Source organism: Nesoenas mayeri, assembly GCF_963082525.1.
Source record: "Nesoenas mayeri genome assembly, chromosome: 2".
NCBI classification, from domain to species: Eukaryota; Metazoa; Chordata; class Aves; order Columbiformes; family Columbidae; genus Nesoenas; species Nesoenas mayeri.
Genome location: NC_137543.1, coordinates 110,363,021 through 110,383,856, shown reverse-complemented (window position 1 = coordinate 110,383,856; position 20,836 = coordinate 110,363,021). Strand labels below are relative to the sequence as shown.

Sequence of the window (20,836 nt, the reverse complement as noted above, 5' to 3'; positions counted from 1 at the left end):
GTTGACCATTTACTGTTCAAGTTCTGTAGGTTCTGTAGGACTCAGCCTCTCTTCCCCTTGTTTCTAAGAAAAGGACCGCTCCTCACTTACAAGGTCAATTATAACAGAATCAAGAGCAATTTTTGCTTGCTGAATAAAGAAAAAAAACCCCAAGATGCTGTGGTTCCACTGAGTTAAATACAGACCATTCTATGATTTATTGAGATAAGAAAAGAAACAGAATTTTTAACTCCATAAAGTGCCTGGCAGTTTACAAGGGAACAGAAATATTCCCACAAAAACAATAAAGCCCAGGTGTGTATGTGGCGGGCTTGAAACAAGAACTCAAGGCCAGTAGCATGTCAAGTACCTACTTCTCCCAAATCCCACTTATCCTTATTATTGGAACATCATCTTTAAAAATAATAGGCATTTTGATTACTCTCTCTTTGCAGCTTTAGTAATAGGCAACTCTAACTGCTCTGCACAAAATTGTACATTGCTAGGACTACAGAATACTCACAAATATAAAAAACACCTTTCTCCATGTCCAAGCAAAAGTCACTTACTTGCTTTACATGCCCCTCAAAATCTCTAACATCTCACTCATGGCAATAACTGAGTACTTGTAAATGTTTGCAGTCTACTATGTTCGATTTTACCACTAACAAAAGAAACCTGATGGTTTATGATGCACCAACTATGTGGCAGTGCTTGTAAGTTACCTTATAAGTTCCAGTTGAGCAAGTTCTTGATTTGCTTGAAATATTGGCTTTTTTGTAAAAAGTTCACCCAGGATGCAGCTGTAAAACAGTTTTGCACAATTCTGTCATTATGGCTTTCAATACAGATCGATAGAAACATTTAAGATTTAATTTCGGCTTGTTCTTATGCTTGCTACGCTTCTATACCAAACTCTTACCCACAGCTCCAGACATCGATAGCTGGCGTATATCTTTCTTCTCCAAGCAGAAGTTCAGGAGGCCGATACCATAATGTAATAACTTTGTTGGTATATGGTCGGCTGTTGAGGGGAGGAAAAAGAGAGGACTATCATTTTACTAAGATCTCATTTTTGAAAAAGTGATACTTTGAGGACTTTACTTCTGTGGTGCTGTTTAAGAACTGTACAATCTTCCGTTCTCTTTTCCTAATTTTAGTCCTGCAAAGCTGCAACTGAACAAAAGCAAATGCAACCATCTGACACAGCCTAGCAAGGGACAGACTGAAGATATAAATAATAATCACATATTTATCTCAATGCTATGGGAATCCTGTATCTCAATTATTATTCAGATAGCAATATTGTATATTTATAACATTGCTAGCCCTTTCAGAAGAAGAACCTGCTTGGATAAAACCAGTTATTTCTGGACAAGTACTGATAATGAGAATACTGAACATAGGACCCCTAAAAGCATTTTGAATATAAGAAAAAAAAAAAAATCACTTTCCCCTCTGTAAGCAGGAACAAAACAGAGCTATTTTCTTGATCAACATCCTTCAAAAATGTTGATTCCAAAGCCTGGAATGCTAGCAATATATTCCTATATTTCACAATATCTAATTCTCTACAGCTCTAACCATAAGTTTTGGTCACTGAGAATAATCCTTCCCACTTTCACACTAAGGCAAGGATTTCCAGTATCTTAGACACACATTTTTGTGGACAGGCCAAGATACAGCATCAACAGCTCAGAATGGAAGGCAGAAAGCAGATGTTAGATTTTGGTTTTGTTTCAACCAGTGTGTCTTAAAAGTGATCTCAAATTATTTCTTAAAAGATCCCCAAATTCTTTCTGTTTTAATAACTCACTCTCTTACCACAAACATTAGGTAACTCCAAATAGAAAGCAGGGTAACATTAAGTGCAGAGTTCAAACAACCGTAGCATAAAGTCTAAAAAGCTCTTTTACTCAGTGGGACAGGTATCATTTCTGCAAAATCACTTGAGTCTTTTTTCCATTAAGAAACTCCCCAATTCATTTTTTAAATGTAGTATGTTTTTGGAAATAATCCCATCATTTATCATATTTATCTCTGAAGCAAGCATTCCTCTATGAAATGTTTACAGAGTATGGACTTTCTCTACAGATACACCACTCATATATATATTAGTATACAGTGCTTTTTATTTGAACAGATGTTTTCTTACACAATCTGTCGTATCTCCTACTCCAAACATATTAAATCCACCAGAATAACATTTAAAGGAACACAACTACAACAACCAATGGGAATTTACTGAAATTATTTTTTTTATTTCCTCTTCGTTATGCTTTCACTATGTTCTATAGCCTTTTGAAAAGTATACAATTCTAAACAACAGTAAAACAAATGTAAAATATGTTAATTTAAAGTAGCACCTATTATACACTTGGTGTACATTAATTATGTCTGTTACTACAGGTCAGAAGCTATTCAAAAGGAAAATGAAAGACAAGAGCTGCCAAAAATCTACTAATGAGATTCTAATTACCCTCCCAAGTCCAATGAGCAATTCTATTAGCTAGCATAATTACATTTTAATCTTGGTTTCATTTATGTATAATGGCGTAATAATGCTGCCATTTGATCTATAGTCTGTTATTCGCACTATAAAGACATTGAACTTTCAACCATTCAATTCTTAATGAACAGTTAGTTTTACAAGCAAAATCTAAATTAATCTAATAACAAGCATAAAAAACCCCCATGGTAAACCAGCAGAAAAAAAATATATATAGGTCAGTTTGGTGCATATTAAAATAAGAAGGTAGGATGCCATCAATCTCCTTTATTATAAGTACATTCAAAAGAAAAATCAATTACCCATCAGCTGCTTAAGATTATCTTAGCCTGCTACTAAACAGTTTTCATAACTGTACTTAAGCATATGTTCCTGAAGTAACAGCTCAGAAGACAGCGAAACAAATACTATCGGGTTCAACAAGCTCAAAGCTCTGTGAGAAAACAATAAATTCATAAAGCTAATATTATGAATATTATTTCCCAAATTAGGCATGCAGAAATCAAAGTAAGTTCAGGTAGCTAATATTCTCTGTATCCAACCGCTCGATGTACATACTAGTGTAATGAACATTCAGCCTGAATTTCAAAAACCCAGTTCCATATGACAAACACATGACATTACAATATGAATACTGAAGTTCATAATAAAAACTGTGCACCTGTTTCCTGGAGTACAAGTATAATGAAGCCAAGAAAAACAGAAGCACAAGTCACAAGAAGTTTCAGAATAACTTTTATTTAAACTTGTATATCTGTTTCCAGCAGATCCAACAGCACTGACTGCCTAAAGAATACAATGAACCTCTTCAAATGTAAAGGCAAATATTACACCAAATAAATGCTTTTTGAAAAGGAAGTGTCAGGAAAAAAATTTCACTTTCCTTAATGATTACCTACATCCTAATGATATAGGTATACCAACAGAAAGAATATACCTTAGGTTTAAAGGACCAGAAATCAATAGTAAAAACCTAGCTATGGACACAACCTACTTAGGACTGCAGCTCTTCATTTTCAATCAACATAAGGCCACTCTCTACAGTTGCTTATCCAAAACACTTGGAAAAGCAATACACTTGCACAAAGAGAGTTTTGTGTTTGCATGGAGTGTAAAACAACATGCACTTCCTTTTATTTCCTAACAATACTTGCATTATAGCACAACAACATCGGTAAACTAAAGTCTTCTGGCCCTCATAATACTTAGAGTTACGTGAAAAGATTAAACTTCCGAATGCTTTTTCACAGTATAATTATATCTTACCTTTCTTCTGAGTTGTACAGCCGTGCAAGGCCAAAATCTGCAAGCTTTATCTGCCCTCTGGTGGAAAAAGTAAAGAATTATTTAGTGGTTAATCCTGTCAGATTCCCTCCCCCAAAATTAGCTAAAGTTTGAGATTCTGAGACAGTTGCAACTGATCTTCACCGAACCACATGAATGAGGAAGCAACGCCTGACAATCTATGCGTCACTTCAGTAAACAAATACACACACTTACTGAATAGCAAAGACAAGTAAACAAAATTAGATATGCTCAGAAAATGGCATTTACATCACCAAATGTTAGCCAAAATAGAGGTGTATACTGTAAACTACTCATATCAGTAACTCTGCAGAAAATAAAGTGAGGGAGGAAATGGTTATTTTCTCATGCCTCACTGCTAGCACAAGCATTTGTACAACAAACAACTATCAGCAGTCCTACTTGCTTCTAGGAAGCCGTCAAAGTCCTGTTCTCCTCTTGTAAAGTTTAAATACATCCTCTAAATCAGGGTGACCGACCAGATAAGGGCTTCTATTTTTGTCAGCAGCCAGACTGCTGAATGACATGATCCCTAACCCCTTCCTGAGTTTCTCCATATATGAGGGGAAGAGAAGAACATACAGAGTTCTTGCCTGGCAGTTTCCATGGCTAAAAGACACTGCTCAATGACCAGACACCCCCACAATCCATAAAATCTGGATGATTTAAACAGAAAGCTATCTGCAAGCTTCCTTAATACATTAAATTAATGTTGGAAAGTTACATGAGGTCTGGTTTGGGGTTTTTTTTGTACCTATGAGCTTTTAAAACTCCTGGCACTTTCAAATATATGCAAATAACACTTTCAAATAAATTTTATTTTATGAAATTGGGAAAAACTTGCTGATGTGTGTAAGAATGACCATTTTGTGATAATAAAATATACAGATTACAGTTTCCATTCCATTTTTCCCCTCAGATGTGTGCTTGCGATTGCTGTAACACTTGGAGAAGCTTCATAAAGAACGAAATGTTCCCCTCAAATTTATATGCTTATTCCTCAGAGAGTGTATTTGTGGAAGATCAATGAATTTTTGAGCAAAGACATTGATCTAAAAGACACACAATCCATGTGTTAAGCTTCACGCTATAACTGGTACTGGGATTTTAGAAACACTGGTTTATAATAATTCCAATCAACTATGAACTTTTTCTTCTTTCAGTGGAAATGTCCAAGGGTGCCAAAAAAAATCCTAAGGGAAAAAAACTCCGTACCCTGGAGCTGAAAGAACACAGTACAACAGAAAGCTCCACCTCTACCATACCAGCCTCCTCTCTGCTGTCAGGTTATACCTCAGCTTTTGAATTCCCAAAGACTGCACCATCACCAGAGATTATCAGACTAGCAAGATGAGGTGAGCAGGTACAGTGAGTGACGCGGAGGCACATGTACATCTGCTTAGCAGCCTCTGTCATAATAGGGCAAGACTGCGGTGGTATCTAGAACTGGAAATAGTCTAATACTAGTTTGTTATAAGAAAAAAAAGAGGAAAAATTTAGAATTTGGAGAATTTGGATTTGATGAAGAGCAGTTCTGCACTGAAGTTATCTGCTGTCTTCACACAAGCTTTTTATTTGCTGCTGTTGCACACTGAACAGTCTGTTCACTTACATGATTTGTAATTACAAGTGGCCAGAAAAGTAAGAAACAAACTCTTCTCCCCATTTGATTATGGCTACAGCTGCAAGCCAAAGCATATTTGAACATGCCTGATCAAATATTCTTTCAAAGCATTATCCTGACTGGCAAAGATGAGGACCTCAGAATTAGGTCACGAAGAACCAGCCTAGCCACACTTCATCTTGAAATGAGATTACAGAAGGAATATACATCAAACACTTGTTTCCTAAAATTCTGTTTTAATATATTTGAACTCAGAGAATTTTCCCCCATACTCTGACCTAAAAGATTCAAGTTTTAATCCTGCTGTTTTAACACAGAGAAGTTTAACAAACAATTACAGGATCCAGTGTTTAGCAGTAGCATAACCAGATTAGTATTTTACAATTGAGTTTTAAAGAAACTAGGCAATCTAAAGAAAACAGTTTTGCTAATAACTTGAAGCAGGTGAATCGTGAAGATTAAAAGAAAAAACTAAAGACATTGTCAACATACAATTTTTTATATACTTGAAGTAATATCCATACCTATTATTTAGTAGAATATTTGAACATTTGATATCTCTGTGCAAAAAGTTCTTCTTATGACAATATGCCAAGCCCTCCATCAGTTGTCTCATAAATGATTTAATATGATTTTCATTAAAATGAACCAAACCAGATTCCAGTAGTCCCATCAAGTCATGGTCCATATATTCAAACACCAGGTAAAATGCACCTAGGAAAATAAAGGGAAAGGGTAAGAGAAACAGAGAGAGTGAAATCGATTTACCAGCAGTTCAAAGCATTGCTGCTCTCTATTTCTGAAAGTTGGAAGTACCTTTCACAAAACTCTTTGCATTTTCTTCAATATTTATAGCTGTACCTCATGTCCAATAACAGCAATGAAGTATAGTGTGGTAAAATGTTTTCATAATGTTTCTTTTTCCATGTAAACAACTATTCTAGGCAAATGTTTGTGAAAACAAATATAGTTCTACCACAAAGCACTTTAATCTAGGTAGGCATGTACTCTCCCTATGGCTCTCCGTCTCCATCCATTTTATTTAAAGAAAAATTAAGTGGGTTAATATTCCCTTTGTAAAGTTTGTGGAGAAATGTACAATCAAAATATGTACAGCATTAGTTCATCTGTCATGATTTGGTGACCGATTTAAGCTTTTTGTGTGGAACTGGCTCAGAAATAAGCCTGCTCTTCTCAGACTACAAGTACCTAATAAGACAAGACACAATGAGAAAGCCTATTGGCAACAGCAGTTCTGCAAAGATGAAGCTCATATTCCAAGATGCCATGTGCACACATTAGGCATAACAGAATCTGGTTTTATCTCACATTATTCTAGGTAATGCCATAAATAAAGCTATTAAAACCAAGGCTCTTTGATATATATAAGTATTCTTAAAGGAGAAAAGTGCTGAGTGCTTCAGAAGCAGCAATAACCAATCTCCAGCACAACCACCCCCAGAATAATCTACTTTTTAGTAGTTAAATCTCCTCCTCCTTCTTAACCCTGGGCTAGAGAAGGCAGTGGAAGCCCTGCAGAGCACTAGTGGCAATGCAGAAAACATATCTGAATGGGTCTTTCTACCCTCCATCTTCAAAAGCCTCCCCAAGAGATTTCAAAGCCAGCACTCTGAAGTACGAACAGCTTCTGACCCACAAGAACTCATTACAGGTTCTTGTTCCTAATTAAGAAGCTTCAGTTCAGAAGCTAGTGGAAGTCTTGAACCAATAACAAGAAGTCAGCTTGCCAGAACGTATACACACACAGCCAAATTCTAATGAACTGACTTGTTTTCTTGCATAGTAGCTGTAAAGGGAAGAAAATACTACTAAATTAACCTGCTACTTAACAGATAGGAAAAAGATTACTCATATAGTAAGCGTTAAACTTATAACAAAGATCAGCGTAGAACAGCTAAACCCACAGGCCATTCAGGGTTCATAAATTTAGGACCTTTTGTCCTGCTGTTATGCTATACATAGGAAGCAAAACACTGATCACAAAATACCCATTGGTACGCACTGGGGAGGTGGAGCAGGAGGTAAATCAAGCAGGTACAAGCCGATCCCACCACTTCAAAAGGAAAGAAGGAAGTATTAAGAACCACAAAGAACTGACGTGTGCTGTGTTAATATGTGCATAACTGAGTTCACCAATGCAGTCCACCAGTTCAGCATGGTAAAAGCACAGAGGCTCCTAGTCTTGGTCTTCTAAAACAGGATAACCTGGCAACCTGGTGTTAGGTCTACTTGAAATATGAACCATGGCATATTTTAAAATTCCTTGAAATGAACCACTTGATACTAATGCTGCAGTGCCAGAATAATCTAGATATGCCCTTCATAGGATGTCAGCTCAACAAAACTGAGTACCAATGATCTTGGTATCTTCTTGCTCTGGAATACAAAGGGAAGTTAACTCTGTCACAGCAGCAGGCTCCACTGTGCGTACATGACAAAGACTGGGAAAGGTCCATGGGATTGCAGACTGAGAAGAGCTGAACCCAGGTCTTCTTGTTTATATGCAAAGTAGACTCCATGCCTTGAGCAATTTCCTGCTCTGTCTACCAGCTTCTGGGATTTTTTACTACTATTTGTAATCAGCAGTCACAACCAGTACTCTCATACACGAAGGAAAGCTGACAACAGAGATAATTCATAAATAAAACGGAGTAGTACCTGGGAGATGACATCCAATTATTTATATTCTCTGCAACTCTAACTAAGAAATGCACAGTAGAACTGTATGAACACAAAATGTTCCTTCATTATCAGAGCAAGAGCAAATGCATGATTCCATTACATTTGTGCATTACTACCTATTTACTACTTACATATTATTACACAATGCTAGAGTTTGTTTTAAAAAGAAAAACTTCCAAAGCTGAATCTTCTTTGTTGGTTCTGAGAAACTATTAAAACTAGTCTACTAGCCTTGGCAGTCTAACCATTAAAACCTGATTTACAGTATTACTCAAACTATATTTGGAAGTGATTGTAGCTGCAAAAAAAGGTACTACACAAACTGAAGTGAAATTCCTGTTAGTTTATTTCCAGACAAACGTGGTCCCTTTTTCTGACAGAGGTCTACAGTTTCAGTCAACAAAACAGTTATGTTATTCCACTTGATCATTTCAAATCTCCACTGGTTTTCATCAGATCTGATCCTTCATAACAGGGAAAGAAGCTATAGATATTCAGGAAGAAGAAAACAGTCATGGAAGACTTCACAAGTGAACTATGCAGAGGCAGCAGTCTGCTTATTACAGCATAGTCTGAGTTTGAGTTTACAGCATCCTTTAGTTCAATCAAAACAAATTCCACACAAATACCCATTTCTCAAAAAGGAAAGCATAAAGTAATTGTTCTTTCCTTTAAGAGGCCAAGATGTTCAATAACTTGGAGGTTACATTTTAAAATGACACTGAACTCTGCCCAATATCCTCATTTCTGGAAGCAGCGTAATAAAAACACCTACAGCTCTGTTATAGTAAAGTGCATGCAGTTCAAACCAATGCAGAATTACTTATTTGACTATAATGTTACTTAACTTACTGCTGTTATGTTAAAGACCTGCACTTCCACATAAGTAAGCACCTGTGGGGTGGGAGGCAGCCTACAGTGCGTTTCCACATGCTACAACAGTGCACTAATGGGGGTTATGTCTTGGGTGCCCCATTTCCTTTGCTAATACCACACAGCTCATCTCCATTCCTTTATCTACTGAGATAAAAAGAAACCTTAATGCCACTGCATGTTGACGAAGCAGCAGCTGGAACAGCTGAACAGTAGCAATATTACCTACTCCTGAATATGGGCATGAGCAGCTGAATCTATCAGGGAGGTACACAATAAATAAAGGAGACTCACAGAGATGAAAACAATCCTTGCCTTACTGCTGTTGTTTGCACTTAGAAAAAATGATCTTTTCAACCATTTTGTTAGTTAAGATTGATAAAGGCTAGAAAGTGAGATACTAGTTTGGAATAAAGGATTAACACATCTCCTCCTGATCATATATTTCAAGTCATGGAGCTCTAACAGTAGCAGTTTTCTTAAGCAAAACACAAAATGCTGTAAAGCTACACATACAAAATGGGTAAAACATGACACTGATGATCTGTAATATACAAAGGGTTTTTTGAGGGGCCAAAAAACCTGACAAAATATACTTTGCATTTTTGTGACACTGGCAGGCTCTGGATTTATTTATTTATTTATTAACTGTCATCAAATTACACAGACCCAACAAATCAGGACATCAAGTTACACATTTGTTCCCAAAGTAACATAAAAGTGCTTTGGGCTGGGGGGCAGGGAGCAGCAAGGCAGAATAATCCAAAAGCCTACACAAACCACAGCTTTTAAGCAAATATTTTCCAAATGTAATTTCACAGGGAAAATGTTTAGGGTTTCTCAAAAATATCTGATTACATACAGATCAGAGGAACTGGGAGACAGAGGTGACTTATGTGCAAATTCTAACTCAATCATTGTATGGATGCATTACAATAGTATCTTGAAATACAAAGATGCTTTAAAAAAGCAACCTTGCCTCATTCAGTGCATGGTATGTACAATGCTGAGTTGTTGAACAGGTTTTCAACATTTTTTGTTCTGTACTCACTGTTCAGAATGAGACTCCATCAGATTTTAAGTTTTGCTAATAAGCCTCCTCAGCTGCTTCTATGCAATACGTACATTCCCCCCTCCCTTAACTGATTAGAAAGAATTTTACTATATTTACTCTTTAATTTCCTTAACATTTCTCATCTAGCAGTTATGATACACTGTATTCCAAAAGTTTTAAACAGAATTTTACCAGAGCTTGAAAACTAAAGAAGCAATTGTCCAGCAATTCACTCAAGTTCCTTACATTTTAATTCCTTAAAGTCCCTTAAACAGACATTTCGTCTCTTCTTTCTACTCATGTTTTTTATACCTATTTTTTAATTTGAGATACATCAAATAATTCAGCAGTTATGCCTTTAATCACCTTAAGACTACAGAAAGCATCACTGCTATAGTGATTTTTCCATTTAGATTTCACAAAACTTTCTGTTCAAGGCAAATTTAGTCTACCAAATCCAGAACTTTGTTCTGTTTTGTTTTACATTTTCACCCAACATCAGGTTTTTATTTGATGACAAGTGTTATTCTCCCACTGTAAGTTCAGCTGCATTCTCCTCTTGAAACAAATTCAATCCAAACTGTGCGTACATGGAAACATATTCTGAAATAGGCATACCAGTCAAGGGCATACTGAAGTCTTGAAGTAAATACTGTCCTTGTTTCATCACATACTACAGGGAAATAAGAAAAAAAACCTTAAAGCATAGGAAAAGCCAAATATATAGAAATCTATGATTAATCATCAGGGATTTTTCTCATTTTGCTGTAACAAACAATGTGATGCACCACTCCAGTAGTCACACTATGCCTCATAACTCAGCTCTAGCATGAAAACTACTTGAGTAAGAAGTTTCTCTCATCTTTATCAGGAGCAGCAAGGCAAATTAGAGATCATTACGGGTTTCTGAAATTCTGATCAGTTTGGCTTTAGTCAGCTCCCCAGGAAACCTGGATAAAGCTAGCTACAACACAAGTAGAGAACCAATCCTGCAGTAAAGTACTCACTGATGACTGCATGACTGCCGTCACAGACTCCTTCTAAACCAAAAAGTTTCAGACAAAGTACTCCTTGATGGTTGTGAAAAAGTAGCCTGCTCATCATACCACAACGTATAACAGTGTGTCCTTTTGACATGACACACGTACCACAGTATTGTCAGGATACATACTGAATTCATGCCTTAAAAGGTTTGTTAATTTGTACTGCAAATCAATTCAAAATTTAATCAATCTAAAGTAAGCTTAGATCTTAAAATGAATTATAGAAAGACACACACACAATCCAAACAGATAATCCACACACAGGAAAAACAAACAAACAACCACCACACACATCCCCAGCCCATCCCAACCGAAAAATAACAAACCAAAAACACCCCAAGCTGTTGATGTTAAACAGATCTTTTTTATTAGAGTCTCCCGTGCAAAGTTTTATAACCTCCCTCAGGTTAACAATTGAAAATATCTCTTCCAGTCAATAGGAGGAAGAGATATCAGTCAGTACACATACTGGTTTTATATTTAGAGCAACAAAATATAAGTCAGGCACTCTCCATATGTTCAGTAAAAAGAAATCATGGCATTCCTATAGCTAGACTATTGAGCACTTGCGAACAGCTTCTAGCTGATGAAGAGGCGACTGAGAAATGAAGAACCATCTCAGGTGCTCAAAGGAAAAAGAGATATTAAGTCATATGAATGATAGAGTCGCTGAGAAAACAAACCAGAGTTAACAAAAGCCCAAAGTAAGATGGGCCTTTTTTCCCATGATATACTTTATAGCTGATGAAGTGGTCAAACTAACTTAGCTTATGAAGTGTGTAGATTTGAATATACCTAGGAAATAGCTCTTTGTTTTCAATTTCTGATTTAAATCACGTTTTCTTCAATTACTGATGCCCAGGGAACATCACACAAACCTTAAAGACCAAAAAAAAGTGCTAAGAGAAGATTAAGAGCTTCCGCAAAGTACAATCCTCTTGCTCAAAACTCTGGTCTAAAAGGACATGAACTGAAGTTCATAAATGTGAACTCCAATTAATTTAAACTATCATCAAGCAAACAAAATGGAAAAATGAAGGAAAGTTTAGCTGCCAGCAGACTTAGTGGTAAGCACCAGTGTCAGGCTGCTTCTACTAGTGTTGAAGACTGACACCCGCAACTGTTCCTGCACTGGCTCACTAGAATAAAATGTTTTCAACAAAAAGAACTAGAGCTCTGAGACTTCAGGAACATACTGAAAGGAAATGACAGCTCATCCCTGCTTTATGAAGCTTTATGTCCTGAGAGAAGCAGAGAGGGTTTTAACAGTATGTTCAGCAGATTTTTTTTTTTAAAGCCAGCTGTTATGCAGACATATGAACAAGACAGAATACACAGAGAGTCATGTGTTCACACTTCAGAGCTTGTGTGTTCACCTATCTCCCTCGGACAGGTAGGGGAGAAAAGCCTACACGAGAAACAAACAACATGGATACTCCTCACCATACCAAACACATACATTTTACCTGGTGGGATCGTGACTCAGAATCATGTTGTTAAATTACCAATTAATTATCAGTAATGCTGTTCTCTATCATCAAGCAAGTCTCATGCATAATGAAAAGTGCAGAGTTAAAAACTTCGGATCTTCAGTATAGCAGACCCACATAACACCTCCTACTCTGTGTGTGTGCCCAACATATACCAACAATTGTGCTGTTTGATGTGCTGTATTTCTACTGACGGAAATACACTTATGTAAACACCACTGCTTCAATGTGTTACATTTCTTTTTCTAATGGTTGGTCTAGAAAGAATAAAAATAATCCTATCTATTAAAGCTGTTTCTATTGTTAAATTCATATCCCAGCCTGGCCAGGATAAAGCAGACATACTTCTATTTAATTTACTTTAAAAGTAATATGCTGTTGAAAATACTGAAATAAGTTAGATATTCAACAGTTTGGAAGACATGGGATTACATCCCTTTAAATCATGTAACACAGCTCAAAGTATTAGGACAAAGTTGTACAAGTCAATCCACTGCTGTTTCACAGGCCAATATTACTATCTTAAAAAGCATCCTTAAAGCAAGTACTGTACAAAGCATGCCCAACAGTTACATAATTGTCAGAAAATTAAATTTGCTGCATCTTAAACTAGTAAGATCCAAAACCAACCAACCAAAAAAAAAAACCAACAACCCACTTAACAACCCTAAGTTAATAAACAGAAGAGTAATAGGTCAGGATATGACAGTCAGCTTTAGACACAAAATTAACTTTACTCATATTAACTAGATGAACATGTGTTGGCAGAAATGTCCTCATTCCGTACTGTTACAAATGAGACTTCTGCAAGGTTTTGTAAGAGTTATATTCCAAAACTAAGATAAGCATATAACATACATTAAAGCATAAGAATGTTCATCAGAGGGCAAAAACACTTTGCTTCTACTATAAGCTCTGCTTGAATAAGATGTCATTACCACTTTTATAACAGTTCCTTCTTAAACCAAGCAGCCCACTTTGTGTTTGCAGTGGTTTACCATAAAAATGACCAAACTTCCTTCTACTCCCATTGGTTCCCTGTATAGACTACAATTTGGCCAGAATGTCTCAGCTACAAATCTCCATTTCACACTGAACTCCTCATTAGAGAAATACAAAATGTAGCGCCTGAAAAAAAAAAAAACTTCCATCTTTTCACAGACAAATCATAATAACAGAGTCTCATTATCATGATAATGCTTTCAAGAGACTATCAGAAACTAATTTTATTCTAGCATCTCTAGAGAAGCTCCTTCCATTGCAAGTTTTCTGAAAATGTAATTGTTTTAATAAGGTGTGAGATAAAAAAACAGAAATTAAATTGAAAGCAATATCAAGTGCACAAATACAGACTTGGACAAAAAAAAATTAACGAGACACAGTTTGAAGTACACAAAAAAAAATACAATTCAATCCTACATGTCACCAAACAGAAAGAGAGAAAATTAATTAATGAGTCATCAAGTATTAAGTTAAAGCTCAGTGTGATCTCATCAGCCAAGTAGGTTAGACCTAATTAAAACTCAGTACAAGATTCACATGAAAAGCCTAAACTGGCTGTTGCAGTCTGTCAGGGATCAGACTGGGTGCTGACCACTGAACCTGCACATATCTAGAGAAACTCTTTCACTAGATGCTTCCTACTTTTAAAGACAATAAAAAGGCACGTCAGTGCTGTATAACCTTCAAGGTATTATACCTTCTAAAGATGCTATGAAAAAAACAAAATACTAATTCCTGCTTAATTTTGAGAGCTGTTCTCTGACTCAACACAACATCACCTGGTGTTTCTGCTGGCTACACAGTTCACACAGTGTTTTCAGCCTGCACTGGTGCTGGGCATGCTGTATCAAAACTCAGGGAGGAAGAGCAGGGAAGAAACACAAGTACCACATTCCAAACACCCTCCTCAGCCAAATCCTCTCTCAAATTGCCCACAGGACACTAAAATACCAAGTGACAGGTTTATAAGACTTGGACTTAAAAGATAACAGCACTCAAAGACAAAACGACCAATTCAATATCAAAAGTACCATACAACAACACTGCATGATTTCCATTCTGTTTGCTTGATGCTCTAAGCAAAGGAGGTTGCACTAACTCAAACAAGCCAGACTTAACACTGAAGAAACCAAAAAAGTAAAAGTATGCATGTTTTATATTTGGGGAAAACCACCACCACTACACAAATTTTGCTTTTGATGTTTTTCATTCATCCTTCTTCTAGCCTCTAAGACACACATACCAAATTATGAAAAAAGTAATCGAAGCACAATTCAAATAAAACCAAGGCCTACAACAAAAAACATCTCTTCAGTATTGAGCCTACAATGCTCTAAATGATATGAGAAAATATGAGAAAGATAAAAGGCTAAAAAAGCTCACAATTAAGAGCTTCCTATTGTTGCTGGCCTCTGTAATCCATGAGTGTCAAGGAGTCAAACGTGTTCCTCCCCAGCAAAACTGGAACGAAGTAATCATTGTTTTTTATCCCACAAAATATTTGCAAAATTGTTTCTATGAGCAAAAGGCATAGCTAAGTTAAAGGACTTCTATAAGTGATTAATTCAAAATTAAAATTCTTTGCCAACCATCACAACTTGCAAACAGTTTTTTAATGACGCTTAACTTCAAATGCAACACAGCAGACTACTATATTAAGAACAGGACCAACCCTGTGACAGTGTACATACCTTTGTCCTTCTTGAAGTCCAAAGCATCTTCCTTATCTGTCACTATTTCCTTCATGTTGATAATGCTTTGGTGATTAAGCTGTCGAAGAATCTTAATCTCCCGTATAGCTGTAATTGGAAACCCTTCCTTTTCATTATCCAGACGTACTTTCTTTAATGCCACCATTTCCCCTAAGAGAGAATTTAAATTAAAAAAAAAAAAAAATTAGTAACCAAACTCTGGGCTTTAGTATTGGCTTGGTTTGTTTGTTTTTAAAACCCTTCCCATTTGTTACCATTTCTGAATGGACTAAACAGTTAACATTTTGTTGCAAATGGAAACAGAATTAACCATTGTTGGGAAATAATCACATGGAGAAGCAAAACTATAAATGAGAATTTTCAGCTATCCACTGTAAGGCCTGTCTTCTTTCTCCTGCACACCTCACTCATCTGTGTCCTGACAGTCTACACCAGCTCTACCAGTAAAACCCTATATAAGAGTGATTATCAACAGCAGCTTTAGAGACAGAGGCCTGTGTCTACTCTGGATTTCTTATTACTATATCACCACAGCTCAGAATGCATATAAATATCCAGAAATATTACGTAGTTCAAGACACGAGGCAGATGACTAAAGAGTTCTCAAATTAATCAGTATACCTTCTACAAGCAGAAGTGTCACTGTCACATTTACAGTAAGGAGAAATTTTCCTTATTATTTTATTGCAGCCAGGGCTGGATGAAGCTAGATTCTGCAAAGTGGCAGAAGAACGACCTACTCATGATGGATGATATCTATAGACTGTATGCCAGCTCAATCATTTTGTTCTTGGAAGTTTATTTCTACATCTGGGAAATTTGTTGATAGCACAGATATCTTTGTTAGTTCTGAAATATCCTACAGCAGTGTATATGATACATACACAATAGATCACATTCCAGTGTGACCCAACATCCACATGTTATCAGGTATCTCAAGGGCCGTAATACCACTCTTTACACAAGATTTGAATCCAAAGCTAATGAAAAGTTTGCTATAACTGTATGGACCCATTCAATACAGAGAGCAACAACTTCCACTGGAGATTCAAAAGTGACCGCCACACAGAAATAACCTGAAGCTTGCCAAAGAGGCAATATGGTTATAAGATTAAAAAGTTAAATGTGCAAAGAACAGAATCCCAGGAGAGCAGGAAGAAGCTCCTAAACATGTTTTGCAATGGTTCCCAAGGTAGGAGGCGAAAACCAAAATCTGTTAACAGTTCAACTTAAGAACTAACGTTTGAAAACTGAGACAAGCACAAGTGAAGAACGATGAAGGAACTGTAATTACATTGCTCATCCTTCTGGAGATTAGAAAGAAGGAACTGACGCTGGTATGTGATCCTATGTGATTCAGTCACCACTGTGGTAGACAATTATCCAGCATTCAAAGCATGCATAAATAAGTCAGAAGGGCAAGAACTCACAGAAAGAACTACTAATTGAACATAAAATGATCAAGTAACATACAGCGCATACGAAGAAACTATTTCAATGCATGAGCTATTTAGAAGTACTGAAAAAATTCTTATGTATCATAGTGGTGACTGCTTGCTCATTTCTGCAATAGTTTAACATGAAATTTAAAAATTATTGTCACTGTTGTAAAGTCAGTTATATTGCAATAAAAATGCCCTCAGATCTGTGTTGCACAGAGGTAGATTTTCTTCCTACTTTCAGCTAGTGACTATCAGAGTACAAAGAATGAAAATGGGTAAATCTCATGGATAACATCTTTCACCATTACATCTTTTTAAAAATTCCATTATTCTTTGTCATCATCTACGGTGCCATTTTGTTTCCCCACAGTATTTACCCTCTCCTTCTTCACTAGTTCAATTGTGTATATGATGTCAAAAATTGAGAAATAAGAATTAGAAATTAAGCTATGACTCTGCAGACAAATGACTTTCCAAGGCAGCAAAAGATAATTTGTGATTCAGACAAATACTAGAGTTAAAACTGAACAAACAAACCAACAACTAAAAACTTTCCAAATATAGAGCAGAATGCCACAAATTTTATTCAATATAAAAACAAACCTAAATTATCCTGTTCACTTTAGAACTATAGTGTTAGAATTGCTTTTTGGAACTCACCTGTGTCTTTATCTCTAGCTTTGTAAACTTGCCCATAAGTGCCTTCGCCAATAATACCAATGATATCAAATTTATCCACACAGCGCTTTCCCCAGTCTATTTCTTTTTCTTTTGTTTCACCATGCCGTGGTCCACATATTCTAGAAAACAACAAAAATGTCTAAGAATAGAGCCAATACATCTAAGGATTGTCTTAACCTTGAAAAACCTCTCAACACTAAATATTTATGAGACATTTTTAGATAACTGGCTTACTACCATTAATTGGCAACAGACCATGCAGTTTGATTCAAGCCTTATTAACATTAAAAGTCACTAAAAAGCAGAATTCTTTGGAAAAGTATATATTTTAAAGATACTATTACCACTTCCACTTGCTTGATAGGCTTTAAAAAAGTCTAATAAACATACTTTGGTCTTCTCTTGCTGTGTAACTGAACTGCTGGTTTCTTTTCTTCAGGACTTTTGGATAAGTCAGCTCCTCCAGGCAACTCAGGTGGAAGTGGCAAGTCTGCAAGCAGATGGCGAAGTTTCTTCTCTGTTTCTTTAACTGTCTTCACTGAAACATTCTCTCGCAAACTATTAAAAAAGACAATTTTGCTAATAAGTTGAACACAGTAGAATGATACTAACACACATGAATGAAAACCTATATGAATTATCTTTTAAATGCATTGTAGGCTCTTGATGCATCAACATTTGAAATCACCACTCTTAAAATCTGCGGGGCTTTGATTTATGCTTCACAAATGGCTCACAAACAGCTCTCTGGAAGATGAACAGCTCACTACCAAAATTCTACAAAAACTACAAAATCAGATCTTTCCAGTGAGACCTGACTTTAGATGACAGAACAAGTCATACCTGGCCACACAAGCTTTTTCTCTTGCTTACAGCCTAGACTATTATTTTGAACTTAGGTGCTGCTAGACATCAGAAGTGTACTGGTAAAATCTGTACTCTGACTTCTCATATAAAAGAGAAGATTATCCTAATCCAGTTTGCTATAAAGTTGTTCTCCAGAGATAATGAGCTTCATGGTTACAGTAACACTGCAGGGCATTACAAGGCAGTCCACATCAACTCATTTACAGATTCCCATCTCATACATTTGTGGAAACACTCCAAATTCAACACATTTCTACTGATCAGCATACAAATCAAGTGAGAAAAAAAAAATCAGATGAAGAAATGACTAAATGTTTTCCTGTCATGGGTTACCGATATCTGACCATTTTTAATCATCAACCATAATTAGATAATAGATACTGACAGCCAATCTCTCTCTTGAGAAAAATCCCCCAAACACATGTACAGCAACATATTCCTTTAACAATTACCATACCATAGACAATCATTCTAGAGATGTTGTTTCCATTCTCATTGGGAAATTCTGCAAACATCATACTTGCTGCAGGATATTTTTTAAACACATGGTTCCATTTTATCAGAACATCCATTAGTTTAGCTAATTTGTGTAGCTACTGCATATTCAGCCATTTTAAAGCCATGACCAACTCTAAACATTATATTACATAACTCTTTATTCCCCACAGAACTCTCATATAGTATTCTCTCTTTAAATTTCAAACTCTGCCATTGCATCAAGAAAATTTTCTGTCATGCTTTGAGGGCACATTTTGTAAGATAGCTGCATTTGCCAATAAACATCCTTCTCTGAGAACATTTTCTGGAGGTTTTTCTACAACTTCTTACCTATAGCTTTGCAGAGAAAGCAGGAATTTCTGTAAATGGAAAGATCTTGCTGTCTTCGATCACAGAGCATGCATATATTCTTTCTCACATCAATTGTTTTAAGGTTCTAATTGCAAAGTACTCTTGTGTTTTGCATATGTCTATGCTTATCCATGAAAACAGAACACCTGAATATCTTCTACCACTTCTCAAGCTGCCACTGCCTGAATTTAAAGCAGCACCTCAAGGAGGCATATATTGCCCTCATCACACACAATGGCTAGCATGCTATAAAGAATGAAACACCTTTGGACAGCATACATAATTATCATGGTAAAGAAATATTCTTAATTTTGAAGTTCATATATATTTATTTCTCTCACCATTTTGCTCCCAAATTGTCAATATTGGTGAAACTACAATAAACAAGAGATTCTGAGGCCAAGAGTGGCCTTTTTTCAGGTCTGTTAAATCACATGTCATTTATGACCAGAACAGTTTTCCCTTTCAGCTAACCCACACAGTGCTGCTGTGACACTGCTGTTCCTTTGAGTAGTTTATTTATCAGATTCTACTGAACTTCACAACTGACGAAACACGAGGAACCAGCCAGTTCTGCCTGGCATCAAGTTTTCTTTGTTGGTATGATCCTCCCATAACTCTGAGCCCAAGATGAATGTCTTTGCCATCCTCCTCTCTAAAAAATATTCATAATTTTTCTTCGATGACTTAAGCTTTATAATGACTTGTAACCACAACCATTCTGATTTTAAGTTTATAATATCTTATAGGCAAAATTAAGCAAAGCATAAATAATATTCTATCACTTGTCATTAATCTTTCTAATGCAGCTGTTTGCAAGCTTTAAGCTTTTTTTTTTTTAAAGAAGGAGCCCAGCACTGATATAACCATTTATAGCTTAACTCCTCTGTGCAGTTTAGCTATACTTAAACAATTATTACATTAAAAAATACTAGTAATGAGAAGCAATTAGTCAGCTTCAAGATGAAATCTCATCACAATCAACTCCACAAAGCCACTCATGTGTTTAGTTAAATCAGATAGCCTTGTTTTTAGTTAAAACAGTAAATCTTACTCTCAAATAACAGCGTCAGAAATCCCATTTACCTAGGGAGGATGGCTTTGTCATAAATTTAAATGCAACTGTACATCCACCACACAGATGTGATTCAGAACAACTGGAATGACATTTGGTACAGTGCTGCCGGTCAGGAAACAATATTTCTCTTTTACCACTAAAAAAAAATAAATCTAATACATTGTTAGATTGTATCTATTTGCCAAGGCCTCCTGTGTATCCTAACGTTTAACCTAGCACTCAATTACTGGCAAACACAACACAAAAATTTACACCTGTACTTATAACTACTTATACTAATCAAAGAAACACTATGCTCTTCTCAAAGAAGAATAGAATACAGGCTAGTTTCAAGATATGGAATACAAAAAGTACTTCACATGGCTTCAAATTTTTCTTTTACATTTTGATTTTTTACAAAGATATATCACACTTAAATTAGTTATTCCTTCAACGCTAAGAAATTTTGGTTTACTTATTGTGAGATGTTGGTTTCTTATATATATGTGAGAGTCATGTAACACCATGAGTAAAATCAAAGTAACTTTTCTCAACTTCAACAAACCAAAAGAAAAATAGATTACAGCTCAATAGCATAATTTTCCAATACAAATCACAAAACATATTCTCTGTTAAGACTATAAAG

At 36.0% G+C, this 20,836-nt stretch overlaps 1 protein-coding gene across 6 annotated transcripts in view; it reads right to left on the bottom strand.

Moving 5' to 3' along the window:
* The window catches only part of CDK13 (cyclin dependent kinase 13), a 47,802-nt gene that overhangs the window by 13,952 nt on the left and 13,014 nt on the right, over positions 1–20,836 (bottom strand). For all 6 annotated transcript variants that reach the window (XM_080338644.1, XM_080338647.1, XM_080338648.1 and 3 more), the window contains exons 3-9: positions 17,808–17,975; positions 17,397–17,536; positions 15,274–15,444; positions 5,942–6,131; positions 3,755–3,811; positions 902–1,003; positions 705–782 (exon numbers count right to left, since the gene is read on the bottom strand). In XM_080338644.1, coding sequence (XP_080194770.1) covers positions 705–782; positions 902–1,003; positions 3,755–3,811; positions 5,942–6,131; positions 15,274–15,444; positions 17,397–17,536; positions 17,808–17,975 — 906 coding nt within the window. The remainder of the gene's footprint in view (positions 1–704; positions 783–901; positions 1,004–3,754; positions 3,812–5,941; positions 6,132–15,273; positions 15,445–17,396; positions 17,537–17,807; positions 17,976–20,836) is intronic.